The 27,593-nt window shown below is 35.9% G+C and overlaps 1 protein-coding gene and 1 long non-coding RNA gene across 7 annotated transcripts in view; one reads left to right on the forward strand and one right to left on the reverse strand.

Annotated features, from left to right (window-relative positions):
• Nucleotides 1-211: 211 nt before the first annotated feature.
• LOC124101205 (uncharacterized) lies at nucleotides 212-7,647 on the reverse strand. Its single transcript, XR_006854560.2, has 4 exons — nucleotides 6,782-7,647; nucleotides 4,318-4,685; nucleotides 2,856-2,927; nucleotides 212-783 (listed from the first exon to the last, which is right to left on the reverse strand). It is a non-coding gene; the product is annotated as an uncharacterized LOC124101205 (long non-coding RNA).
• The window catches only part of LOC124101204 (uncharacterized), a 41,295-nt gene continuing 14,259 nt past the window's right edge, over nucleotides 558-27,593 (forward strand). For 2 of the 6 annotated variants that reach the window (XM_046457029.2, XM_058583349.1), the window contains exons 1-14: nucleotides 558-735; nucleotides 891-1,034; nucleotides 4,488-4,637; nucleotides 4,793-4,936; nucleotides 8,420-8,569; nucleotides 8,725-8,868; nucleotides 10,788-10,931; nucleotides 12,789-12,932; nucleotides 14,850-14,993; nucleotides 18,555-18,683; nucleotides 20,518-20,661; nucleotides 22,311-22,448; nucleotides 24,421-24,564; nucleotides 25,538-27,249. In XM_046457029.2, coding sequence (XP_046312985.1) covers nucleotides 558-735; nucleotides 891-1,034; nucleotides 4,488-4,637; nucleotides 4,793-4,936; nucleotides 8,420-8,569; nucleotides 8,725-8,868; nucleotides 10,788-10,931; nucleotides 12,789-12,932; nucleotides 14,850-14,993; nucleotides 18,555-18,683; nucleotides 20,518-20,661; nucleotides 22,311-22,448; nucleotides 24,421-24,564; nucleotides 25,538-26,274 — 2,634 coding nt within the window. In that variant the 3' untranslated portion in view covers nucleotides 26,275-27,249. The remainder of the gene's footprint in view (nucleotides 736-890; nucleotides 1,035-4,487; nucleotides 4,638-4,792; nucleotides 4,937-8,419; nucleotides 8,570-8,724; nucleotides 8,869-10,787; nucleotides 10,932-12,788; nucleotides 12,933-14,849; nucleotides 14,994-18,554; nucleotides 18,684-20,517; nucleotides 20,662-22,310; nucleotides 22,449-24,420; nucleotides 24,565-25,537; nucleotides 27,250-27,593) is intronic. The other 4 variants (XM_046457031.2, XM_046457032.2, XM_046457034.2 and 1 more) reach the window with 4 other exon arrangements.

A 27,593-nucleotide genomic window follows, 5' to 3' on the forward strand; every position in this document is an offset into this window, starting at 1 on the left:
TATGTAATGTACATATAATAAATGTATTTGTAGATGTATAAATATATATTTACATATAAGATATTTGTAAATATATGAATGTATATGTTTGTAATATATACAATATTTGTAAATATATTTATAATATAGTTCAAATATATCTATTATATTTATGAATATATACATAAATATATATATATATAATAAACAGGTCACAATGAACGGCTCTCCATAAGCATTCTACAAATATTTTATTTGCACAATTTCTCATGGAGAAATTCAACTAACATTAATATCCATCCTTTAGTGATTGAACATCACATTTTAGTTATGATTCAGTTTCCAATAATCTATGTACATTTCTTAAAATATAACATTCAAGATATTCTATCACAGAAAATCTACTTCATCCATGATTACAATAATTGTTGTTTACCTTTACTTTGAAATTTTGAATGGGAAAGTCATTGTAATTAGAGAGAGAGAGGAAGTTCCAAGCGTAGTAATGCCTGAAATAAAATAGTCACAAAACATATCTGTTTTGGAATGATATAGAGCACATATTGTGCTATATCTCAATGATTGTTGATATTGCTACATTTTCAGGGTTCCAGATATTCCAACAGGTTGCTCCTGCCCCATGTAGGATGAACTGGATTCAGGTAGGAGGAGAAACTTCAACATCTGAAGAAGATTCCAAATATATCTTCTCAGAAAGCAAGCACATTCCTACTGATGAGCATGCTAAAACACCCGGTAAGCTCCTCATAATTAGCATGAGAATCTTCATGGTGGTAACAAAACCTGAAACAAAATATCCACTCCTCAATATATCTATTTTTGGATGACACAGAACTCAGATTATGTTATGCCTCAGTATTTGTAGTTGTTGCTGTTGTTTCATTCTCCAGATTTCCAGAAGTGGAAAGGCATTGCTATTGAAAAATACGAGCTAGAAGCAGCCAGGACTCAGGCAGCAGGACAAAATTCATCTGATTCAAAATATTTCAGCTGTCTATCCACTACCACTAAACTCCTTCCTACTGAGGAGCATGGTAAGACTGGATGCAAAAGTGAGGTTGAGCTCAGGCAGGAGATATACCTGAGGTGCTAGTCCAACTCTAGCTCACTTCTCTATTCTTTTGAATATGGGGGAAAGGATTCAGGGCAGAGGCACTGACAACTAAGACCTCTTGGGAGGAGCAAATAGAGATGATATTTCAAAACAAGAAAAAGTTCTTCAACACAGACCTGCATGTGAACACAGGGTCAGCTGTGCATGGAAATGGAAGGAGACCCTCAGGGTTATACAAAAGTACATACAAGAGGAAGTGAGGGGAAAGGGAAAAATAATACAAGGGGGAGAAATGAATGACAGTAGAGGGAGTAGAGAGAGAAGAGGGGAGGGGAGGGGAGGGGAGGGGGGATAGTAGAGGATAGGAAAGGCAGCAGAATACAACAGACACTAGTATGGCAATATGTAAATCAATGGATGTGTAACTGATGTGATTCTGCAATCTGTATATGGGGTAAAAATGGGAGTTCATAACCCACTTGAATCAAAGGGTGAAATATGATATATCAAGAACTATGTAATGTTTTGAACAACCAACAATAAAAAATTTAAAAAAATAAAAAAATAAAATAAAAATATATATCCATAGCTATGATAAAGTTTAAGTTATGAACTAGGCACAACAACAATAATAAAATACAATAATTATAACAACAAAAAAAAAAAGATCAAATTTCATCCCACAGAATCTGTATTAACTCTGTAATGCTAGACCACAATCTAGAGAATTCATATGCCCTAAAGAGAAAGCACAGATGTTCTCACCCAAAAGTACACAGATGACCGTGCTTTCAGCCCTGGATAGAACCTGCACTCACTCATTTTGCACTATGTACCATCATAACAAATAATAAGCACACATACCCACAAACAGAAACACATTAACACAAACACATATATGCATAAACACACTCAGCATCTTCTCCCTTAGCAGCACCATTCACCAGATAGGTACCACATCACACATGTATTTCCACAAGACCTATTACAATCACATTTTGACATAGGTGTACCAATTATACTCTTCAAAAAACACATACCACACAGATCATTCTGAAACATTATGATATATACACACCTATTTCACATGTACACACACACAGGGACCTTCTCATAGCCAATTTATCTCCTTATATTTGAAATTTTCTTTCTTAGAAACCAATAAATTACATCAACATGTCCCATGACCCTCAGAGATGCTTCTAGTACAGAATTTGAATGAATCAGAGACAGCTTTCCCTTTCCATAAACTTCCAATGCCCTTGAGCCTTTATGTTCTCATTGAAGTGAAAATGGAGTCATGAGAGTTTTAATAAACTGTACATGGTGGAAGGAAAATGGGGTATGTCTCTCCATGGGACATATCAAAATGAGGAACTTCTTCCTGGTAAAGGTAATAATACAAACAATTGCCTTTCATGAGAAGATCCTTCCCCGAAGTGGTAAACCTCTCTTTTGTGTTTGCAAAAGAAACCCCAAGATTGAGCTCAGCTTGGATGGGTAGCCTACAAGAAGAGGAAGGAGGGTGAAAGTCCAGTAGAATTTATGCCTCTGGAGTAATTACTCCAGGGATAAAATGCCTGAATGGCTATTGTATAAAGAAAAATATTTATACACATAAAAGTAAATATGTAAATATTATGTATATATATATTTATATATATATATATAAATTTGTCAATTTTCCACAAGCACTTCCTATTGCCTCACAAAACCTGTTTTAACTCTGTAATGCTAGACCAATCTCACGAAAACTCACATGTTCTGAAGGGAGGGCATTTTTATATGCAAATATTCTCACCCAAATATCCATGGATGACAAGGTTTTCTTTCCTTTACAGACCCACAACCTCTTATATGTAACATGTCCATCCTAAGAGAGAACACAAGCACACATTTAAACACACAACTCAAACACAAATATACACACCATATACATACTCACAAAAAAGCATACCATTCAAAGCACCCATTTACCAACAATAATATTCCCCTGATGGGAACTAGAACATATTTAGGATATATTCATAATACCTAAGACTATGCCATTTTCCACATTGATGTAATGAGTACATATCTCAGATAACACATACCAGAGAATTCTGACACATTTCGGGTTCATGTACCCCTATTCCACACGCCCACATGAAAAGACATTCACATGGCCATCTTAGGTACTTACATATGAAATTTCAAACCTAAACATCAATAAATTGCATTAATTTTCTTCTTCATGTCCTTTAATCCTACAAGATGACTTTAGTACGGAATTTGAACACATCCACATGCCAAATTTTCCATGCACTATGCCAATAAGCCTCTTATGTCCTCAGTGTATTAGAAAAAGAAGAGTTGTGAGAGTTTAGTATTTGATGGTTTGAATGAAATGGGTTGTGGCTGTGTTAGGGCATACAGAGAGGGAGGCAAGCCTTTGAAACAAGGCAAAATACAATCACCTTTTCTGAGAAGATCCCTACAGAGTTCAACATCTCTCAAGTGCCTAAAAAAGAGCTCCTAATGGACAGTGAGTTCACAGTGAATAGAAAAGCCTGGATGAAAGGGAGGAAGCTGAGAACCCAGTAGACTCCTGCCTCTGGATGAGAGTTCTGGGTCGGGAATATGTAAATGGCTACTGGTCTTGGAGATATATATATATTCATTTATTTATTACAATAGTAATAAATATATATTTTATATATTTATTACTATTGTATATTTATATTGTATTAATATATATTTACTATATATAATTACTATTGTATATTTATATCAATATATATAAATATATTTGTAACTTATATATGATGTATATATAGTAAATGCATTGGTAAATATATTTGTAAATATGTATATGTAATGTACATATAATAAATGTATTTGTAGATATATAAATATATATTTACATATAAGATATTTGTAAATATATGAATGTATATGTTTGTAATATATACAATATTTGTAAATATATTTATAATATAGTTCAAATATATCTATTATATTTATGAATATATACATAAATATATATATATAATAAACAGGTCACAATGAACGGCTCTCCATAAGCATTCTACAAATATTTTATTTGCACAATTTCTCATGGAGAAATTCAACTAACATTAATATCCATCCTTTAGTGATTGAACATCACATTTTAGTTATGATTCAGTTTCCAATAATCTATGTACATTTCTTAAAATATAACATTCAAGATATTCTATCACAGAAAATCTACTTCATCCATGATTACAATAATTGTTGTTTACCTTTACTTTGAAATTTTGAATGGGAAAGTCATTGTAATTAGAGAGAGAGAGGAAGTTCCAAGCGTAGTAATGCCTGAAATAAAATAGTCACAAAACATATCTGTTTTGGAATGATATAGAGCACATATTGTGCTATATCTCAATGATTGTTGATATTGCTACATTTTCAGGGTTCCAGATATTCCAACAGGTTGCTCCTGCCCCATGTAGGATGAACTGGATTCAGGTAGGAGGAGAAACTTCAACATCTGAAGAAGATTCCAAATATATCTTCTCAGAAAGCAAGCACATTCCTACTGATGAGCATGCTAAAACACCCGGTAAGCTCCTCATAATTAGCATGAGAATCTTCATGGTGGTAACAAAACCTGAAACAAAATATCCACTCCTCAATATATCTATTTTTGGATGACACAGAACTCAGATTATGTTATGCCTCAGTATTTGTAGTTGTTGCTGTTGTTTCGTTCTCCAGATTTCCAGAAGTGGAAAGGCATTGCTATTGAAAAATACGAGCTAGAAGCAGCCAGGACTCAGGCAGCAGGACAAAATTCATCTGATTCAAAATATTTCAGCTGTCTATCCACTACCACTAAACTCCTTCCTACTGAGGAGCATGGTAAGACTGGATGCAAAAGTGAGGTTGAGCTCAGGCAGGAGATATACCTGAGGTGCTAGTCCAACTCTAGCTCACTTCTCTATTCTTTTGAATATGGGGGAAAGGATTCAGGGCAGAGGCACTGACAACTAAGACCTCTTGGGAGGAGCAAATAGAGATGATATTTCAAGACAAGAAAAAGTTCTTCAACACAGACCTGCATGTGAACACAGGGTCAGCTGTGCATGGAAATGGAAGGAGACCCTCAGGGTTATACAAAAGTACATACAAGAGGAAGTGAGGGGAAAGGGAAAAATAATACAAGGGGGAGAAATGAATGACAGTAGAGGGAGTAGAGAGAGAAGAGGGGAGGGGAGGGGAGGGGAGGGGGGATAGTAGAGGATAGGAAAGGCAGCAGAATACAACAGACACTAGTATGGCAATATGTAAATCAATGGATGTGTAACTGATGTGATTCTGCAATCTGTATATGGGGTAAAAATGGGAGCTCATAACCCACTTGAATCAAAGGGTGAAATATGATATATCAAGAACTATGTAATGTTTTGAACAACCAACAATAAAAAATTTTAAAAAATAAAAAAATAAAAATAAAATAAAAAATATATATCCATAGCTATGATAAAGTTTAAGTTATGAACTAGGCACAACAACAATAATAAAATACAATAATTATAACAACAAAAAAAAGATCAAATTTCATCCCACAGAATCTGTATTAACTCTGTAATGCTAGACCACAATCTAGAGAATTCATATGCCCTAAAGAGAAAGCACAGATGTTCTCACCCAAAAGTACACAGATGACCGTGCTTTCAGCCCTGGATAGAACCTGCACTCACTCATTTTGCACTATGTACCATCATAACAAATAATAACCACACATACCCACAAACAAAAACACATTAACACAAACACATATATGCATAAACACACTCAGCATCTTCTCCCTTAGCAGCACCATTCACCAGATAGGTACCACATCACACATGTATTTCCACAAGACCTATTACAATCACATTTTGACATAGGTGTACCAATTATACTCTTCAAAAAACACATACCACACAGATCATTCTGAAACATTATGATATATACACACCTATTTCACATGTACACACACACAGGGACCTTCTCATAGCCAATTTATCTCCTTATATTTGAAATTTTCTTTCTTAGAAACCAATAAATTACATCAACATGTCCCATGACCCTCAGAGATGCTTCTAGTACAGAATTTGAATGAATCAGAGACAGCTTTCCCTTTCCATAAACTTCCAATGCCCTTGAGCCTTTATGTTCTCATTGAAGTGAAAATGGAGTCATGAGAGTTTTAATAAACTGTACATGGTGGAAGGAAAATGGGGTATGTCTCTCCATGGGACATATCAAAATGAGGAACTTCTTCCTGGTAAAGGTAATAATACAAACAATTGCCTTTCATGAGAAGATCCTTCCCCGAAGTGGTAAACCTCTCTTTTGTGTTTGCAAAAGAAACCCCAAGATTGAGCTCAGCTTGGATGGGTAGCCTACAAGAAGAGGAAGGAGGGTGAAAGTCCAGTAGAATTTATGCCTCTGGAGTAATTACTCCAGGGATAAAATGCCTGAATGGCTATTGTATAAAGAAAAATATTTATACACATAAAAGTAAATATGTAAATATTATGTATATATATATATATATATATATATATATATATATATATATATATATAAATTTGTCAATTTTCCACAAGCACTTCCTATTGCCTCACAAAACCTGTTTTAACTCTGTAATGCTAGACCAATCTCACGAAAACTCACATGTTCTGAAGGGAGGGCATTTTTATATGCAAATATTCTCACCCAAATATCCATGGATGACAAGGTTTTCTTTCCTTTACAGACCCACAACCTCTTATATGTAACATGTCCATCCTAAGAGAGAACACAAGCACACATTTAAACACACAACTCAAACACAAATATACACACCATATACATACTCACAAAAAAGCATACCATTCAAAGCACCCATTTACCAACAATAATATTCCCCTGATGGGAACTAGAACATATTTAGGATATATTCATAATACCTAAGACTATGCCATTTTCCACATTGATGTAATGAGTACATATCTCAGATAACACATACCAGAGAATTCTGACACATTTCGGGTTCATGTACCCCTATTCCACACGCCCACATGAAAAGACATTCACATGGCCATCTTAGGTACTTACATATGAAATTTCAAACCTAAACATCAATAAATTGCATTAATTTTCTTCTTCATGTCCTTTAATCCTACAAGATGACTTTAGTACGGAATTTGAACACATCCACATGCCAAATTTTCCATGCACTATGCCAATAAGCCTCTTATGTCCTCAGTGTATTAGAAAAAGAAGAGTTGTGAGAGTTTAGTATTTGATGGTTTGAATGAAATGGGTTGTGGCTGTGTTAGGGCATACAGAGAGGGAGGCAAGCCTTTGAAACAAGGCAAAATACAATCACCTTTTCTGAGAAGATCCCTACAGAGTTCAACATCTCTCAAGTGCCTAAAAAAGAGCTCCTAATGGACAGTGAGTTCACAGTGAATAGAAAAGCCTGGATGAAAGGGAGGAAGCTGAGAACCCAGTAGACTCCTGCCTCTGGATGAGAGTTCTGGGTCGGGAATATGTAAATGGCTACTGGTCTTGGAGATATATATATATATATATATTCATTTATTCATTACAATAGTAATAAATATATATTTTATATATTTATTACTATTGTATATTTATATTGTATTAATATATATTTACTATATATAATTACTATTGTATATTTATATCAATATATATAAATATATTTGTAACTTATATATGATGTATATATAGTAAATGCATTGGTAAATATATTTGTAAATATGTATATGTAATGTACATATAATAAATGTATTTGTAGATATATAAATATATATTTACATATAAGATATTTGTAAATATATGAATGTATATGTTTGTAATATATACAATATTTGTAAATATATTTATAATATAGTTCAAATATATCTATTATATTTATGAATATATACATGAATATATATATAATAAACAGGTCACAATGAACGGCTCTCCATAAGCATTCTACAAATATTTTATTTGCACAATTTCTCATGGAGAAATTCAACTAACATTAATATCCATCCTTTAGTGATTGAACATCACATTTTAGTTATGATTCAGTTTCCAATAATCTATGTACATTTCTTAAAATATAACATTCAAGATATTCTATCACAGAAAATCTACTTCATCCATGATTACAATAATTGTTGTTTACCTTTACTTTGAAATTTTGAATGGGAAAGTCATTGTAATTAGAGAGAGAGAGGAAGTTCCAAGCGTAGTAATGCCTGAAATAAAATAGTCACAAAACATATCTGTTTTGGAATGATATAGAGCACATATTGTGCTATATCTCAATGATTGTTGATATTGCTACATTTTCAGGGTTCCAGATATTCCAACAGGTTGCTCCTGCCCCATGTAGGATGAACTGGATTCAGGTAGGAGGAGAAACTTCAACATCTGAAGAAGATTCCAAATATATCTTCTCAGAAAGCAAGCACATTCCTACTGATGAGCATGCTAAAACACCCGGTAAGCTCCTCATAATTAGCATGAGAATCTTCATGGTGGTAACAAAACCTGAAACAAAATATCCACTCCTCAATATATCTATTTTTGGATGACACAGAACTCAGATTATGTTATGCCTCAGTATTTGTAGTTGTTGCTGTTGTTTCGTTCTCCAGATTTCCAGAAGTGGAAAGGCATTGCTATTGAAAAATACGAGCTAGAAGCAGCCAGGACTCAGGCAGCAGGACAAAATTCATCTGATTCAAAATATTTCAGCTGTCTATCCACTACCACTAAACTCCTTCCTACTGAGGAGCATGGTAAGACTGGATGCAAAAGTGAGGTTGAGCTCAGGCAGGAGATATACCTGAGGTGCTAGTCCAACTCTAGCTCACTTCTCTATTCTTTTGAATATGGGGGAAAGGATTCAGGGCAGAGGCACTGACAACTAAGACCTCTTGGGAGGAGCAAATAGAGATGATATTTCAAGACAAGAAAAAGTTCTTCAACACAGACCTGCATGTGAACACAGGGTCAGCTGTGATGGAGGCAGGGGACATGCTAAGTGGTAAATGGGAATTTGTCTAGAAACTTTCCCCTCAGATGGCACAAATAAAGCTCACACACTCATATGTTCACAACTTTCAAATAGGTATGGTCCAATATCTCCTTCTTTGTTCTCCCCTTCAATAGTCCCCTCTTTCTGCACTCATCTTTTACTCTATTACCCTTATTTAGGTATGCATTTGCCTCCTTATTTCTAAAAAAAAAAAAAAAAAAATTCATGAGTTCAGTGATTTAGACATCAATCCTATTGATGCTTCACATCCCTTCACACAGATAACTTGTGTGACTCCTTCCTTCAATGCCAGACCAAGACCTAGAAAACTTATATGTCCTAAAAAGAAGCATTTTAATATATAGTTTTTCACCCAAATATCTATGGATGATGCCGATTTCTGCTCTTCATATACCAGCCCAAATATATATATATATATATATATATATATATATATATATATATATAGTATATTCTCTCATAATGGGAAATGCAAACACACATGCTCAAACATACACACATAATCACACACATACACACAAATACACACACACATACATACACATTGACTTATCACCATCCCTCTTTTCCAGCACCTAATTTATTCACCTGATTTGTAATAAAACATACATATTTACACAAAGCCTATCACCATATTATCATTTTTCATAAATATGTACACACCTCAGATAAAAGGTACAGAACAGAACATTCTCAGATACATGCACCCCTATATTTTCATGCCCAAACACAGGTTATTTTATGTCCTATATCCCAGAAATTTATAAATTATATCAATATTTTAAAAGCCTTCTATCCTTTGAGATGCCTTTTGTACAGTATTTGGAGGAAATGGAGACTTATTCCCCCTTTCCACATTTCTGATTTTCAATGTCTTGGCCAAGGAGAGCTGTACATCCCCAATGCATATGAACAAGGAAGGAGACAGGAAAGTGTCATTTATGTATGTTCAAATGAAAGTAGAGTTTCTGTGTTATGTTACTGAAGGCAAAAATAAAAAAAATGCATGAATAAAAAAAAATCACTTTTCCTGAGAAAGACACCTACAGAGGTAAACTTCCCAACATGTGTCTACCAAAGAACCCTAAACTGACAGTAATTTCAGCTTGGACAATGTGACCAAGAGGAAGGGAGGCTGAGAGCACAAAGGGACTTACTCAATCAAAGACAATCCTAGGGGAAAAGGCCCAAATGTCTGCAGGCCATAGACATATGAACCTAGATGTTGTACATATACATATAAACATATCTATGTAGTTGTCTATGTTGATAGCACAACAGAATTAGTTAAGAAACTTTACTCCATATCCATTATTTGCCCAATTTATAAAGATAGAAATTAGGTGACAAAGATAAAACCTATACTTTGTTGACTATATATCACATTTGTGATAAAATTGTTTCCAACATTCTGTATACTTTTCTAAAACTATCACAATTAAGATTTCCAATTACAGTAACAACTAACACATGCTATTTTAATAACAACTAAATATTTTTAAAATTTCAATAGTAAACTCAACATAAGAGAATGTTTCATGGTGGTTAATAATACCTGAAATAAAATATCCACTCAATATGTCTCCTTTTGGATGACCCAGAACCCAGATTATGCTATGCCTCAGTATTTGTAATTGTTGCTGTTGTTTCATTCTCCAGATTTCCAGAAGTGGAAAGACATTGCTAGTGAACCATACATGCTGGAAGCATCCAAGATTCAGGCAGCAGGAGGGAACTCATCTGATTCAAAATATGTCAGCTGTCTCTCTACTACCAGCGAAATCCTTCCTCCTGAGAAGCATGGTAAGACAGATGCAAAGGTGGGGTTGAGCTCAGGTAAGTGGTACAGTTGAGGTGCTAGTCCAATCTTTGCTTGCTTCTCTATTTTGAATGGGGGGAAGGGATTCAGGGCAGAGACACTGACACCGAAGTCTCTTGAGAGGAGCAAATAGTGAATATCCTTCAAGATAGGAAAAAATTCCTCAACACAACCATGCAGGTGTAAGGGAAACAGGCAACATGGTAAAAGGTGTATGGAAATTTGTTCAGAAACTTGCTCCTCAGATGACACAATTAAAGCTCAAGACATACTCACATACTAGAAACCTTCAAATATGGCCTCATTTCTCCATTGTTATACTTCTCTTGTTTAATAATCCCCTTTCTCCATTCGCCTTTCCTCTATTACCATAACACAGGTATTCCCCCACTCCCTCATTCCTATACACAACCATTCTTATATTCACTACTTTCCACATTAATCTCATAAATGCTTAGCATGCCTTCACACAAATAACTTGTGTTAAATTCATAATGCTATATAGTTATCTATGTTTTGTACCAAGAGGTACAAAATTTCTATGTCCTGAAAAAAAAGTATATTCAAATATAGATTTTCTCACCCAAATGTCCATGGGTGAACATGTTTCTATTCTTTTTAGATCAGCACTATGTACCTCATATTGGAAAGCATAAACATGTACTCAAATGCAATCATAAAAATACTAACAGAAGTACACATCATCACAAGTACACACAAACATAAATTCATCACCATCCCTCTTAACAAGAACCAAACATATATATCTGATATATAACAAAACATACCTATAGTTGCAGATAATCTACCACCATCTCATTTTCCATGGAGATGTACCATGTACACACCTCATAAAATACAAAACAGAGAATTCCAAGATACAGGCACCACAAATTTTCAAGCCTAATCACAGCCTGTGTTATACCTTATATTTGAAGTATACTTTCCAAGCAATTGATAAATTGCATCAATGTGTTATAGTTGATCTATCCTCTGAGATCACCTTGTACAATATGTGGAGGAAATGAAGATTTTTTCTCCGACCCACATTTTTAATATTCAATGCCTTTGGTGAAAGATCCGTGTACATCATCAGGACATATGAAGAAGGAAAGAGTCATGAAAATGAATGTGTAGTATAAGTATGTTCAAATGAAAGTAGGGTGTCTGTCTTAACGGGCTACAGAAGTGGGAGAATGTTCTACCCAAAGGCAAGAACACAACTGCTTTTCCTGAGAAGATACCTGCAGAGGTAAACCCTTCTCATGTGTTTACAAAAGAACCTCTGAGAGTGAGTTCAGCTTGGACAATGAAGTCCAAATGGAAGACAGGCTGAGAGCCCAGCAGAACTTCACCTAATGAAGGAAAGTCCCAGTGCAAAAAGCTGAATGGCTGATGCCATGGACACATGAACTTAGATATTGTAACATGTACATACAAACATATTTACATATTTATGTGTATTGATATATGACAAAAATAGTTAAATAATAATCTTTTACTACATATCTATATTTGCCCAAATTATCAAGAGGGAAATTAACAAAAACAAAACAATAACACCCATACATTTTTGATTACATATTACATTTTTTATAAGATTCCGTTTCCAATTTCTGTATATTTTTCTAAAAATTTCACAACTAAGATTTCCAATCACATTGTACTCTAACACACACACCATTTTAACAACTACTATTTATTTAAAAATTTTGAATGGTAAACTAATGGTAATTAGCATGAGAGAAAATTTCATGGTGGTAACAATATCTGAAATAAAATATCCACACAGTATATTTATTTTTGAATGACACAGAACTTATTGTTGTTTCACTCTCCAGATTTCCAGAACTGGAAAGAGTCATCTATTGAACCATGTATGCTGGAAGCAGCCAGTACTCAGGCAGCAGGAGAGAATTCATTTGATTCAGAATATGTCACCTTTCTCTCCACTACCAGCAAACCCCATCCCATTGAGGAGCATGGTAAGGCAGATGCAAAAGTGGGGTTGAGCTCAGACAAGAGGTACAGCTGAGATACTAGTCCAACCCTTGCTCACTTCTCTATTCTTTTGAATAGCAGGGAGGGACTCAAGGCACAGGCACCAATATTGAGGCCTCTTGTGAAGTGTGAATAGTGAATGTCCCTCAAAATAGGGCAAAGTTCCTCAGCACAGGCCTGCATATGAATACTGGGGCAGCTGTGGGGGAGACAAGGGAGATGTTCAATGTATGTGGGCATTTGATCAGAAACTTCTCCCTTAGAGGCACAACTCAAGTTCACACACTCATGTGTTAGAAACCATTATACTAGGTTTTGCCCAATTTCTCCTTCCTTATACTTATTTTCTCATTCAGTAGTCCCTTCTTTCTCCATTCATCTTTCCTCTATTACCATTACAGAACTGTACAACCTTTTCCCCTCATTCCTACAAACAATGATTCTTAGATTCTCTGTTTTCCACATTAATCCCATAAATGCTTCATATGGCTTCACGTAGATAACTTGTGTTAACTTTATAATGCTAAATTGGACCTAGAAAATGTATATTTTCTTTAAAAGAAGCCTTTTCATATTTAGATTTTCTCATCTAAATGTCTGTGGATGTTGGTTATTTCTTTCTTTAGTAGATCTGCACACACTTATATGTAGTGTGTATTCTCCTAATGGAAAATGCAAACATGTGTGCTAAGACATACATGCAAAATTAAATGCATACACACAAACGAGGACATATACAAACACACACACACACACACACACATTCACTTATCATCCCTCTACTTTATCAGTACCAAATATATTCACCTGATATATAACAAAAGATACATATAATTGCATAAAACCTACCACCATCTCATTTTCCATAGAGATGTACCATGTACTCACCTCCAATAAAAAGTAAAAAAAAAAAGAATGCTCTCACTTCTCATCCCCAGTTACTGTATATCTTATATCCTTATAATTGAGAATTACTTCACAGAAATAGATAAATCACATTAGTGTTGTATCCTCTGAGATGACAGAAGATCCTCTTCTCTCCTCTGAGATGACCTTTGTAGAATATTTAGAGGAAATGGAGACTCCCTCCTGCTTTCCACATTTCCAGTTTTCAAAGCTCTTGGACAAGGACCCCTGTACATCCTCAGTGCATATGAAGAAGGCAAGAGTGATGAAAGTGTAGTATATGGATGTACAAATGAAAGTAGTAGGGTTTCTGTGTTATGAGTTACAGAAGGCAAAAATAAAAAAGGCATGAATACAAAAAAATCACCTTTCCTGAGAAAAGACACCTCTAAAGGTCAACCTCTCACATATGTCTACAAAAGAGCCCCTAAATGACAGTGATTCAGCTTGGACAATGTGACCCAAGAGGAAGGGAGGCTGAGAGCTCAGCAGAATTCATCCAATGGTGAAGAGTTCCAGGGAAAAACCTGAATGGCTGCCGAATATGAACATATTAACTTAGATTTTGTACATGGACATATAAACGTATCTGTTTATGTATATTTATAACTTAACAGAAATTGTTGCTTAATGCACTTTACTTCATATACACTATTTGCCCAATTTTTCACAAAGGAAATTATATGAAAATAATAACACCATAATGTAATGACTATCGTATTCGTGATAAGGTTCAGTTTCCTATATTCTGTGTATTTTCCAAAAAGATCACATTCATGATTTTCAATCACAGTGGCATCTAACACACAAACCATTTTAACAACTACTGTTTATTTCAAAATTTTGAATGATAAACATATCATAATTAGCTAAGTGCATGTTTCATGGTGGTAATAATACCTGAAACAAAATATTCACTCAATATATCTGTTTTTGAATAACATAGAAGCCAAATTATGTTATGCCTCAGTATTTGCTGTTGTTTCATTCTCCAGATTTCCAGAAGTGGAAAAGCATTATTACCAAAAAATACATGCTGGAAGCAGCCAGAACTCAGGCAGCAGTAGTGAATTCATCTGATTCAGAATATTTCACCTGTGTCTCCACTTCCAGCAAACTCCTTCCTACTGAGGAGCGTGGTAAGACAGATGCAAAGGTGGAATTGAGCTCAGGCAGGAGGTAGAGCTGAGGTTCTAGTCCAACCCTTGCTTGCTTCTCTGTGAATCCAGAAAGTGGCACTAATACTGAGGCTTCTTGTGGGGAGCAAATAGGTAATGTCCTTCAAAATAGGGAAAAGTTCCTCAGCACAAACTTGCATGTGAACACTGGGGCAGCTGTGGGGGAGACTTGGGACATGCTAAGATGTGTAGGGGAACTTGATCAGAAATATCCCTTTCAGATGGCACCACTAAAGCTCACACACTCATGTGTTACACACTTTCAAACTAGGTATAGTCCCAATTTTCCTCCTTGGTACTTATTCTCTCATTCATTTGTCCTGTTTTTCCAGCCTATTTTCCTATATTACCAATACAGAGGTACTCCATTGTCCCCTTATTCTTACAACCATTCTTAGATTCACTGTTTACAAATTAATCCCATAAATGCTTCACATCCCCTCACCCAGATAACTTGTGATAACCTTGTGATGCTGGATGAAGACCTTGAAAATGTGCATGTCCTGAGAAAGAAGCATTTTCCTATGTGGATTTTCTCACCCAAATGTCTATAATGATGGCTGATTACTGTCCATCATGAACAAGCACACACTTATATATACTATGTGCTCTCATAATGGAAAATGCAATCACACATGCTCAAACACATACACACAAATAAGCACAGGGCACTCACAGACACACATACATGTACGTATACACTCACCACCATCCTCTTTACCAGCAGCTTCACGTGATATGTAACAAAACATACATATAATTGCACAATACCACCATCTCATTTCCATATAGATGTACCATGTACACACCTCAGATAAAAGGTGAATTCCCAGAAACTTGCACACTCCCATTTTCATGTCCAAATATAGGATACCTTATCTCCTTATATTTGACATTTTCTTCCCAGAAATTGATAAATTATATCACTGTTTTATGTGTCATCAATCTTCTGAAATGTACTTTATAGAATATTGCAGGAAATGTAGATTTCCTCCTCCACCCACATTTCTAATATTCAGTGCCCTTGGACAAAGATCCTTGTACATTGTCAGTGCGTGTGAAGAAGAGTCATTAAAGTGTAGTATATGTATGTTCAAATGAAAGTGGAGTTTCTGTGGTATGGGTTACAGAATAGGGAAGAATTTCACCCCAAAAGTCAAGAATGCAAATGACTGCATTTCCTAAGAAGACACCTGCAGAAGTAAACTTCTCATGTGTCTACAAAACAGTATTTCTCTGACAGTGAGTTCAGCTTTGACAGTGTACTCAAGTTGAAAGGAGGCTGAGAGCCCAAAAGAACTTACCCAATAGAGAAGAGTTCTAGGGGAAAAGCCTGGATGCTGGTTGTGGACGTATGAACTTAGATACCTTACATGGACATATAAACATATCTATATACTTATGTATATGGATAGCATAACAGAATACCTAAGTAGCAAACTTTTATTCCATATCTACATTTGCCCAATTTTTCAAGTAGTAAATTAGCTGAAAAAAAAATACCACTCATACTTTATTGATTGCATATCACATTTTTTATAAGGTTCAGTTTCCAATATTCTGTATACTTTTCTAAAAATATCACATTCATTCATCTGTTGTAGGGCACCTAGGTTGGTTCCATAGCTTGACTATTATGAATTGAGCTGCTATAAACAACGAAGTGGCTGAGTCATTGTAGTATGCTGATTTTAAGTCTTTGGTATAAACTGAGGGGTAGGATAACAAGGTCAAATTGTGGTTCCATCTTAGAAATCTCCATTCTACTTTCCAGAGTGTTGACAACAATGTCCCACCAGCGTATATAAGTGAACCTCTTTCCCCACATCCTCACCAACATTTATTGTTGCTTGTATTCTTGATAATTGCCACTCTGACTACAGTGACATCTAATAACTAATTCTGATAGCTACATTTATTTAAAAATTTTTAATAGTAAACCCATCATAATTTATCATGATTTCTTTCATAGAGCAGCACCTACTTATATGTACTGCGCTCTCACAATGGAAAATGGCAAGATCAGGCACTAAAACATACCAACATAATCACATATATACAAGCATACACACACACACACACACACACACACACGAACGCATTCACTCCAAACCATCCCTCTTTACTAACGCCAAACATATTCACCTGATAAGTAACAAACAAACATAATTGCACAAAACTACCAACATCTCATTTTCCATAGAATATACCATGTACACATCTCAAATAAAAGGGACAAGACAGATAATTCCCAGATACATGCACCCCCATTTTTCATGCAGAATCACAGGCCATTTTAATTCCTTAGATTTGAAATTTTCTTCCCGGAAATTGATAAATTACATCAATGTTTTGTATGTCATTTATTCTCCAAGATGCCCTTTTTACAATATTTGGCACAAATGGAGACTACTTCACCTACCCACATTTCTAATTTTCAATGACCTTGAGGAAGGAGTTGTGTATTTTGTCAGTGCATATGAAGAAGGAAAGAGTCCTGAAAATGTAGAGTATGTATGTTAAGTGAAATTAGGGTTTCTGTGTTATTGGTTACAAAAGAGGGAGGAAGTTCCCCAAAAGGCAAGAGTGCGAACAAGCGCCTTTCCTGAAAAGACAACAGCAGAGGTACACACTCTCATATGTGTCTACAAAACAACTAGTGACAGTGATTTCAGCTTGGACAAAGTGGCCCAAGAGGAAAGGAAGCTTAAAGCCCAGCAGAAATTCCTCCAGTGGAGTTCAGAGACCCAAGGCAAAAGCCTGAATGGTTGATGGCATTGGACATATGAATTTAGATATTATGTATGTACATATAAAAATATCCATATATTCATGTATATTGATTACATAACCAAAGTAGTAAATTTATAAACTTTTACTCCATATCTATTATTTGCCCAGTTTGTCAAGAGGGAAATTTGCTAACAATAACACCCACACTCTCTTTATTATGTATCACATTTGTGATAGTGTTCATTTTCCAACAGTCTGTATACTTTACCAAACATATCATATTCAAGATTTCCAAATAGTGATATCTAACACACAAACTACTTTTTTTTATAAGTAATGAAGAAACCACTTTTTATAATAACACACAAACCACTTTTATTTGTTTTTCTTTTGTTTGGTTTTGTTTTTTGGTAGCAGACATTGAACTCTCAGGGTCACTTGACCACTGAGCCATATCCCTAGCCATATTTTGTATTTTATTTAGAGACAGGGTCTCATTGAGTTGCTTAGCACTGCACTTTTGCTGAGGCTGGCTTTGGACTTGCGACCCTCCTGCCTCAGCCTCCCGAGCCACTGGGATTATAGGTGTGTGCCACCAAACGTGGCCCACTGTTTTGTAGCTACTTATTATTTTGAAATTTTGAATGGGAACTTCATAATTACCATGTGAGAAAGTTTCACGGTGGTAACAATATCAATAACAATAAAATATCCACTCGATGTATGTTTTAATGACACAGATTTCAGATTTTGCCATACCTCAGTATTTGCTGTTGTTATATTCTCCAGATTTTCAGTACTGGAAAGAGTCTGCCATCGCACCATATATGCTGGAAGCGGCAAGAGAGAATTCATCTGATTCAGAATATTTCAGCTGTCTCTCCCCTCCGAGCAAAACCCTTCCTACTGATGAGTATGGTAAGACAGATGGAAAGGTGGGGTTGAGCCTCAGGCAGGAGGTACTGCTGAAGTGCTAGTCCAACCCTTGCTCACTTTCCTATTCTTCTGAATATGGGGGAAGGGATTCAGGGCAGAGGCATTAATACTCTGAGGCCTCTTGTGAGAAACAAAGAGTGAATGTGCCTTCAAAATATGACAGAGTTCTTCAGCACAGTCCTGCATGTGAACATTGGGGCACTTGTGGGGGAAATGAAACATGCTGAGGTGTGTGGGAATTTGTTCAGAAACTTTCCTGTTAGACAGCACAACTAAACCTCACAAAATAACCTGCTAGAAACCTTCATACTAGATATGTCCCCATTTCTCCTTCCTTTACTTATTCTATAGTACAGTTTTCCCTCTTTTGTCCATCCATCTTTCCTCTATTACCATTATAGTGGTGCTCTCATGGCCAATCATTCTTACAAATAATCAGTGTTATATTCATTGCTTTCCACATTAATCCAATAAATGCACCACATCCCTTCACCCAGATAACTTGTTTTAATCTTGCAATGCTAGGCCAAGAACTAGAAAAAGTTTGTCCTTAAAAAGTAGCATTTTCATATGTAGATATTATCACCCAAATGTCCATACTCGATGAGTATTTCTGTGTTTTGTAGACCAGCACACACTTACATGTATTTTGTACTCTCATAATAGAAAACAGAAACACATGTGTTATAACACACACATAATTACACTCATACACAAAAAAGTACATATCTCTCTATACACACACACTCACTCATCAACACACACATTCACTCATCAACATCCCTCTTTTGTAGCACTGAATTTATTCATAATAAAACATACATATAATTTCATGAAGCCTACCACCATCTCATTGTCCAGAGATGTACAATGTACACACCTCAAATAAAAGAGAATTTTCATATGCATGTACCCCCGTTTTTAATGCCTAATCACAGGCAATTTATCTCCTTATATCTGAAATTTTCTTCCCAGATATTTATAAAGTATATCAATGTTTTACATGTCTTCTATCCCCTGAGATAACCTTTTTCAATAGTTGGAGCAAATGGAGATTTCCTCTACCTTTCCACATTTCTGGTTTTCAATGTTATTGGCCAAGGCGCCCTGTACATCCTCAGTGCATATGAACAAAGAAAGAGTCATAAAGGTGTAGTATATGAATATTCAAATGAAAATAAGGTTTCTGTGTCATGGATTAGAGAAGGCAAGAGTACAAAAGGCATGAATATAAACAATCAACTTTCATGTGAAGACACCTGAAGAGGTAAACCTCTCACATGTGTTTACTTTTGTAAACATCCCCAAATTGACAGTGCATTCAGCTTGGACAATTTGGTCTAAGAGGAAGGGAGGTTGAAAGCCCAGTAAAACTCACTCATTGGAGGAGAGTTCCAGGGATAAAGCCCGAATAGCTGCCAGCCATGGACATATGAACTCAGATATTGTACATATATATGCATACATACACACACATATACATAATATATGTTTATGTATATTGATAACATAACAGAAATAGTTAATTAATAAACTTAATGACTACTTACTATATTTGTGATAAGGTTTGGTTTCCAATATTATGTGAATTTTTAAAAAATATCACATTCAAGATTTCCAATCACAGTGACATTTAACACACACACTATTAATAAATACTATTTGTTTCAAAATTTTGAATGGTAAACATATCATAATTAGCATTCATGGTGGTAACAACACCTGAAAAAATATCCACTTATTGTATTTATTTTTGAATAACACAGAACCTGCATTATGCTATGAGTCAGTATTTCTTGTTTTTTTCATCCTCCAGATTTCCAGAAAAGGAAAGGCATTGCTACTGAACCATTTATACTGGAAGCAACCAGAACTCAGGCAGCAGAAGAGAATTCATGTGATTCAAAATATTTCACCTGTCTCTCCACTTCCAGCAAACTCATTCCTCCTGAGGAGTGTGGTAAGACAGATACAAAAATCTCCCCCCTCAGATGGCAAAACTACAGCTCAGCTCACACACTAATGTTACACTTCAAACTATGTATGGCCACACTTCTCCTTCCTTGCATTTTTTCTGTAGTTCAGTTTTCCCTCTTTCCCCATCCCTCTTTCCTTTAGTACCATTAATTATGTAAACCCTTGCTCCTTTCTTCCTACAAACAACCATTCCTAGATTCACTTTTTTCTAGATTAATCCCATAAATGCTTCAAATCCCTCCACACAGATAACTTATGTTAATTTTGTAATGGTAAACCAAGAATTAGAAAATGTGTATTTCATGAAAAAGAAGCATTTTCATACATAGATTTTTCTCACCCAAATGTCTATGGATGATGGTGATTTCTGTTCTTCTTAAACCACCTCCTAAGTATGTATACTATGTATTCTCATAAAGAAGAATGCAAACATGCACACACACACACATACATAATCACACACATTCACAATCATACATCCATACATATAGACACACAAACATACACTCATCACTATCTCCAAACGTATTTACCTGAAATGTAACAAAATATACATACAATTGCATAAACCTTCCACCCTCTCATGTACCATGTACACACCTCAGATGAAAGACATGACAGAATTCTAAAACATTCCAGATACATGCACCCATTTTTTTATGCTTATACACAGGTCATTTTGTCTCATTATATTGAAATTTGCTTTCCAAGAAACTGACAAATTACATCATTCTGTTACATGGCTTCTTTCCCCTAAGATGCATCTAGAACACTATTGAGAGGAAATGGAGAATTCCTCCCCCTTTTCACATGCAAAATTTTCACTGCTTTTGGGCCAAGGAGTTCTGTAAAATCTCAGTGCATATGAAGAATGAAAGAATAGTGAAAGCTTAGCATATGTGTGTTAAAATTGAAGGGGGAGTTTCTGAATTATGGGGAACAGAAGAAGGTGGAAATTCCTCCAAAGTATGCAAAAATAGGAACAATCATCTTTCCTGACAAGATCCCTACAGAGGTAAACCTCTCTCATGTACCTACAAAAGATCTCCTAATGAACAGTGAGTTCAGAATGGTTCACAGCACCCTGGCAGAAATGAAGAAGTCAGACAACTTCTTCCTCTCTATGAGAGTTCTAGGGTGAGAACTCATGAAAGCTACTGACCTGGGATGAACATGCATACTCATATACTTAATACATATTTATAAATATCTATATAGTTAGATATAAAAAATGTCAAGATGAATGGTTCTTTATACAACTTTTCCTTCATAACCATTATTTGTACAATTTTCTTTGGAGAAATTCAGCTAATAATAATACCCAATCTTTAGTGATTGCATATAATATTTTGGCTATGGTTCAGTTTCTGATAATATGTATACATTTCCTAAAATATCACATTAAAAATATTCTACCACAGTGACACCTACCCCATGTAAAAATTTTATAAATGTTGTTTGCTTTCATTTTGGAATTTTCAATGGGAAAGTCACCTTAATTCATTTGAGAGGAAGTTTCAGTAGTGATAACAAAGACTGAAACAAAATATTCACTGAATATATCTGTTTATGGATGACACAGAACCAAGATTATCCCATATTTCAATATTCGTTGTTGTAATTATTTTCCAGAATTCAAGAAGTGTCAAGAAATTGCTCCTGCACCATGTAGCATCACCAAGATTCAGACAACAGGAGAGAATTCATCTTTCTCAGAATATTTCACCTGTCTCTCGTCTCTCAGCAAACACATTCCTACAGATGAGCTTGGTAAGGCAGATGCAAATGTGGGATCTGAACTCAGACTAGTTCAACTCTTCCTCACTTCACTATCCTTCTGAATATAGGAAAGGGATTAGGGGCAGAGGGAGGCCTCTTCAACATTGAGACCTCTTTAGAGGAGCAAATAAGAAATGTGCCTTCAAAATACGACAAAGTTCCTCAGCACAAAACTGCATGTAAACCCTGGGGCAGCTTTAGGTGAGAGCAAACAGTACAAGACGTGGATGGGAATTTCATCATACCTTCCTTTTCAGATTGCACAATTCACATGATTTATTCCTTTTAACTAAGCATGGCTTCATTTCTTCTTCATTTTGCTTGTTCTCTCATGCAATTTCTTCTTTCTCTATCCATCTTTCACATTCTCCGATAGTATTACATAAGTACTCCTGTATACCCTCAATCTCACATATAATCATTCTGAGATTCACTGGTTTAAACATTAATTGCATAAATACCTCACATCCCCTCAAACAGATAACTTGTTTCATATCTGTAATGCTAGATCAAAATCTGGAAAATTCATGTCCCAAGAAAAAAAAGGCCTTTTATATGCACATTTTCTCTTTGAAATGTACATTGATGACCATGCTTTCAGCCCTTCATAGACCTGCATCTGTTCGTATGTACTATGTATTGCAAATCATAAAACACACAAAAACATGTACATACCCACATACCCTCATCAACATCCCCATTTCACCAGCACCATAACCTTAACCAGCTATATACCAGAACAGACATGATTCCAAAAAACCTACCACCATCTCATTTTCCATATCAGTGTACCAAGAAAATGTCCCAGATAACAAAAATACCACAAAGAGAATTCTGCAAAAATCACATAAACACACAATCCCATTTCACAGACCACACACAGGTCATCTCATTCTATTCAATTTTTTTTCCTAGAAATCAATAAATATCATCAAAGTGTGCCATGTACTTTACCCTCTGAGATGCTCTAGTAAAGAACTTGGAAGACTTGGAGACTTTATCCCCCTTTCCACATGCCAAATTTCAAATGCATCTGGGTATGCGTACCCTCAGTGCATATGAAGAAGGAGAGTCATGAAAATTTAGTTCATGTATATTTGAAAGAAAAGGAGAATGGCTGCCTATAGGATACAAAAGTAGGAGGAAAGACTGTCCCACCAAAAGACAAGAATGCAAACAATTGCCTCTCTTAAGAAGATCCCAATAGGAATAACCCCTCCTGTATGTCTACAAAAGAACTCCTTATAGTGAGTTCAGCTTTGATACAGTAACCCAAGAGAAAAGGGAGTCATCTGGCAGCTCATCAGAATTTCTGATTCTTGAGACTTCCAGGGCCAGAGGCCTGAACTCTTGGTATCCCTGAACATATATATTTAGATAGATGATAGGTAGGTGATAGATAGATAGATAGAAAAAATGAACTAGGTCATTATAGTTGTTTTTAAAATTCATACTCCATGTCCTATAAATGAACAATTTCTAATGAGAAATTTAGATAATAATAATAATGATAATAACTTCTAGTGAGTATATGTCATATTTTATGTATGGTTTAGTTTTCAAAAATCTGTATAAATTTCCAAAAATATTGGGTTGCAGTTGTAGCTCAGTTGTAGAGCAATTGCCTAGTATGCATGAGGCATTACATATTCAATCCTTAGCACCACATAAAAATAAATAAAGTTATTGTGTCCATCTACAACTAATTTTTTTTTAATTTCCAAAAATATCACATCCAGGATATCCAATTTCAATGATATCTACCACACATAATGTCAATAACTATTGTTTGTTTTTGTTTTGGAAATTTCAATGGGAAAACCATCTTACTGATTGTGAGAATTAGTTTTATGGACAGTTAACAATGCCTGAAATATCTTGTTCACTGAGCATATCTGTTTCTGAATGAAACAGAGCCTAGATTGTGGCGTGTCTTAATGTTTCTTGTTATTTTGTTTTCCAGGATTGCAGAAGTTTCAAGAAATTGTTCCTAAGTCATATATGCTGGAACCAGTCAGGGATCAGGCAGCAGGAGATAATTCATCTTCCTCAGATTATTTGACCTCCATCTCCTTTGACAGCACACTGACCCCTAATGATAATCAGGGTAAGACAGATTCCAGGTTATCTGAGATCAGAGAGGGACCCCAGTTGCTTGTCCAACACTGCTCACTTCACTACTTTCGAAATACAAAAGAAGGATTCATTCCAAAGGACCTAACACCAAGCCTTGTGAGGAGGGTCGAATGGGGAATGTGCCTTCAAGAATAGGACTGAATCAGAACCTCAGCACAATGCTGCATGTGAACACTGGGGTAGCAGTGGGTGAGATGGGATAGTGCTGAGATGTGTATGGTAATTTAATCAGAAACTTCCCCCTCAGATGCCACAACTAAAACATACTCATATGTTATAAATATTCATACTAAGCTGGCCCCATCTCCTCTTCCTTTACTTATTTTCGCATACAATACTCTTTTTTTTCTCTACCCATTTTTTTCTATTCTCCATTAACATTGCCTATATACTTCCTTTCACCCTCATTTTTCCATACAACCATTCTCATTTCATTGATTTACATTTTAATTTATTAAATGTTTCATATATTTCCAGACAACCTGTTTTAACTCTGCAATGCTAGACCAATATCTAGGAAAGTTAAGAAAACTCATATGTCTTGAAAATAAAGCACTTTCTTATACCAATTTTCTCACACAAATATCCAATGATAGATATGCTTTCAGCCATTCAAAAACCCATACCTGACCATGTACACTCTGTACTGTCATTTAGCATGCACACGCACGCGCACACACACACACACACACACACACAATCATCACCACCCCCTTTTGACAACATCAAAAATAATCACCAGATATTTACCAGAATATAATTCAACATGTTATTACAAAAATCTCATTTTCCACACAGGTGTAACATGTACAAACTTGGGTTGACATATAACACACAAAGAATTCTGAAGCATCACTGATATATGTACCCCCCATTTCGCATGCCTACATACAAGAACATTCTTATAGTAATGTTATTTTCTTTTATTTGGATTTTTTTTCTAGAAACCAGTGAATCATCTTCATATGTTTCCTATCCTGAATCACATAGTACGTCTGTAGAAAGCAAGTTGGAAGAATCAGAATATTCTTCGTCATTGGCATATAACGAATTACCAGTTTACTTGGCCAATAATCCCTGTACATGCTCAAAGAAGAGGAAAAGGGAAAGAATAATGAAAGTGTACTATATGCATGTTAGAATGAAGAGGGGGGTGGCTGTCTTAGAGGATACAGAAGACGAAAGTCAGCCTCCATGCAAAAAGACAAAAATGAAAACCATTGCATTTCCTGAGACAATCCATACAGAAGAAAATCTCTCTGACGTATCCACAGAAGAACTCCTAACTGAGAGTGATCTCAGCTTTGATGATGTAGTCCAAGAGGCATCAGAAGATAATGACAGACCGATAGATCTTCCACCTCTGGAGACAAGTTCCAGAGCTAAAACACCAGAATGGCTTGTGGCCCATGACAGTGGCTACAGGTGCATGGCCTGCTGCCGAGTTTTCCCCTCCTTGGAGATTCTACAGGACCATGTGAAGAATGGTATTAAAGAGGGATTTAGCTGCCATTCTTTTCATGTAGCCCTTAACTTGCTTAGAAGTAAGAACAGAAATAGAAAAAAAGAAGTATACGAAGAGGAGGAAAACAAAGTCAAAAAGAGCTGGACAAAAGGCATAAGTATCCAATGTCACAACATAATTAGGCACATAAGAGACTTCTTTCACAATAACCATTGATAGCATCATGACCACCAGCACAACTATCACCACCATCAAAAGCCCCAGCACCACCATTATTACTACCATCAACAATACAACAACAATGGCCACCACTATGACTACTACAACCATTGCCACTGTCAATAACATCACCATCAACAGCAGCAGCAACAAGCACCATCATCACTATCTTATCATCACAGCCATCACTACTATCAAGAGTATCACCACTACAATCATAATTAGCACCACCATCAACAGCACCACTACAATTACCACCTTCACCGGCACTACCAGCACCACCATCAACAGTACTATCTGCAGCACCATCACCACCATACCATGACCATCACAACCATTGCCACTGTTAACAGCACCATCAATAGCAGTGCCATCTCTACCATCACCACCAATAGCACTACCATCAACAGTACCATTACCAACATCATAATCATTGTTAACAGCACCATCACCTCAGCCATCACTGACATCAACAATGTTATCACCAGCACAATAGTCATCACCACCATTGACAGCACCACCAGTAGCACATTAGCAGCAGCATCACCACTATTATCACCAACATGGCTAGCACCACCATCACTAGCCCATAACCACCACAACCATCAATACCATAAATAATAGCACCAGTACTGCTAACACCACTGTCAACAGCTCCACCTTCAACAGCACCACCATCTACAGGACTACTATTATCATCATCCCAGCACCATGATCACCACCACCAGGGCCACCAGCACCAATATGGACAGTAGCACTTGTACCACAAGTAGGATTAGAGAAGCCCTTTAGATAATATTCCCCAGAAGAAAAAACAAGTTTGTAGACCACATCAAGCTATAAAGCAAAAATGTCCTCAGGCAAACTAAAGAGCAATGAATACCAGTATATCATCTTTATCACTGGAAGAAATTCATTTGAAATAGAAACTGCTATGGACTGGACTTAGAAGAAGAGGCGAGGTTCCCAGGGGTAAGTAAATATGCCCCAAATTGGAAATTTGGGGTTTTAAGAAATGGTGGGAACAATAGCAGAGAAGTCTCATGAGAAATACCTCCTATGGTGAAGGATTTCTTTCTAAAGAAATTATGCATGGGGCTGGTGTTGTAGCTCAGTTGGTAGAGAGTTTGTTTTCATGTGTGAGACATTAGGTTTGATCCTCAGCACCACATAATTATGCATGAACACTGGGTTAAAGACAAAGGAAGTAGAATGGGTCCCACTAATGACTTCTGAGGAGACATGAGCAAAGGCCTGTCTCCCAGTTCTGAAAAACAGAAGATACTGGGCCCAACATTCTTAGATCAATCTCACCA

This window comes from Marmota monax, unplaced genomic scaffold (assembly GCF_021218885.2).
Source record: "Marmota monax isolate L192 unplaced genomic scaffold, Marmota_monax_Labrador192_F-V1.1 WCK01_AAM20220418_F8-fsc01696, whole genome shotgun sequence".
Taxonomy (NCBI): domain Eukaryota; kingdom Metazoa; phylum Chordata; class Mammalia; order Rodentia; family Sciuridae; genus Marmota; species Marmota monax.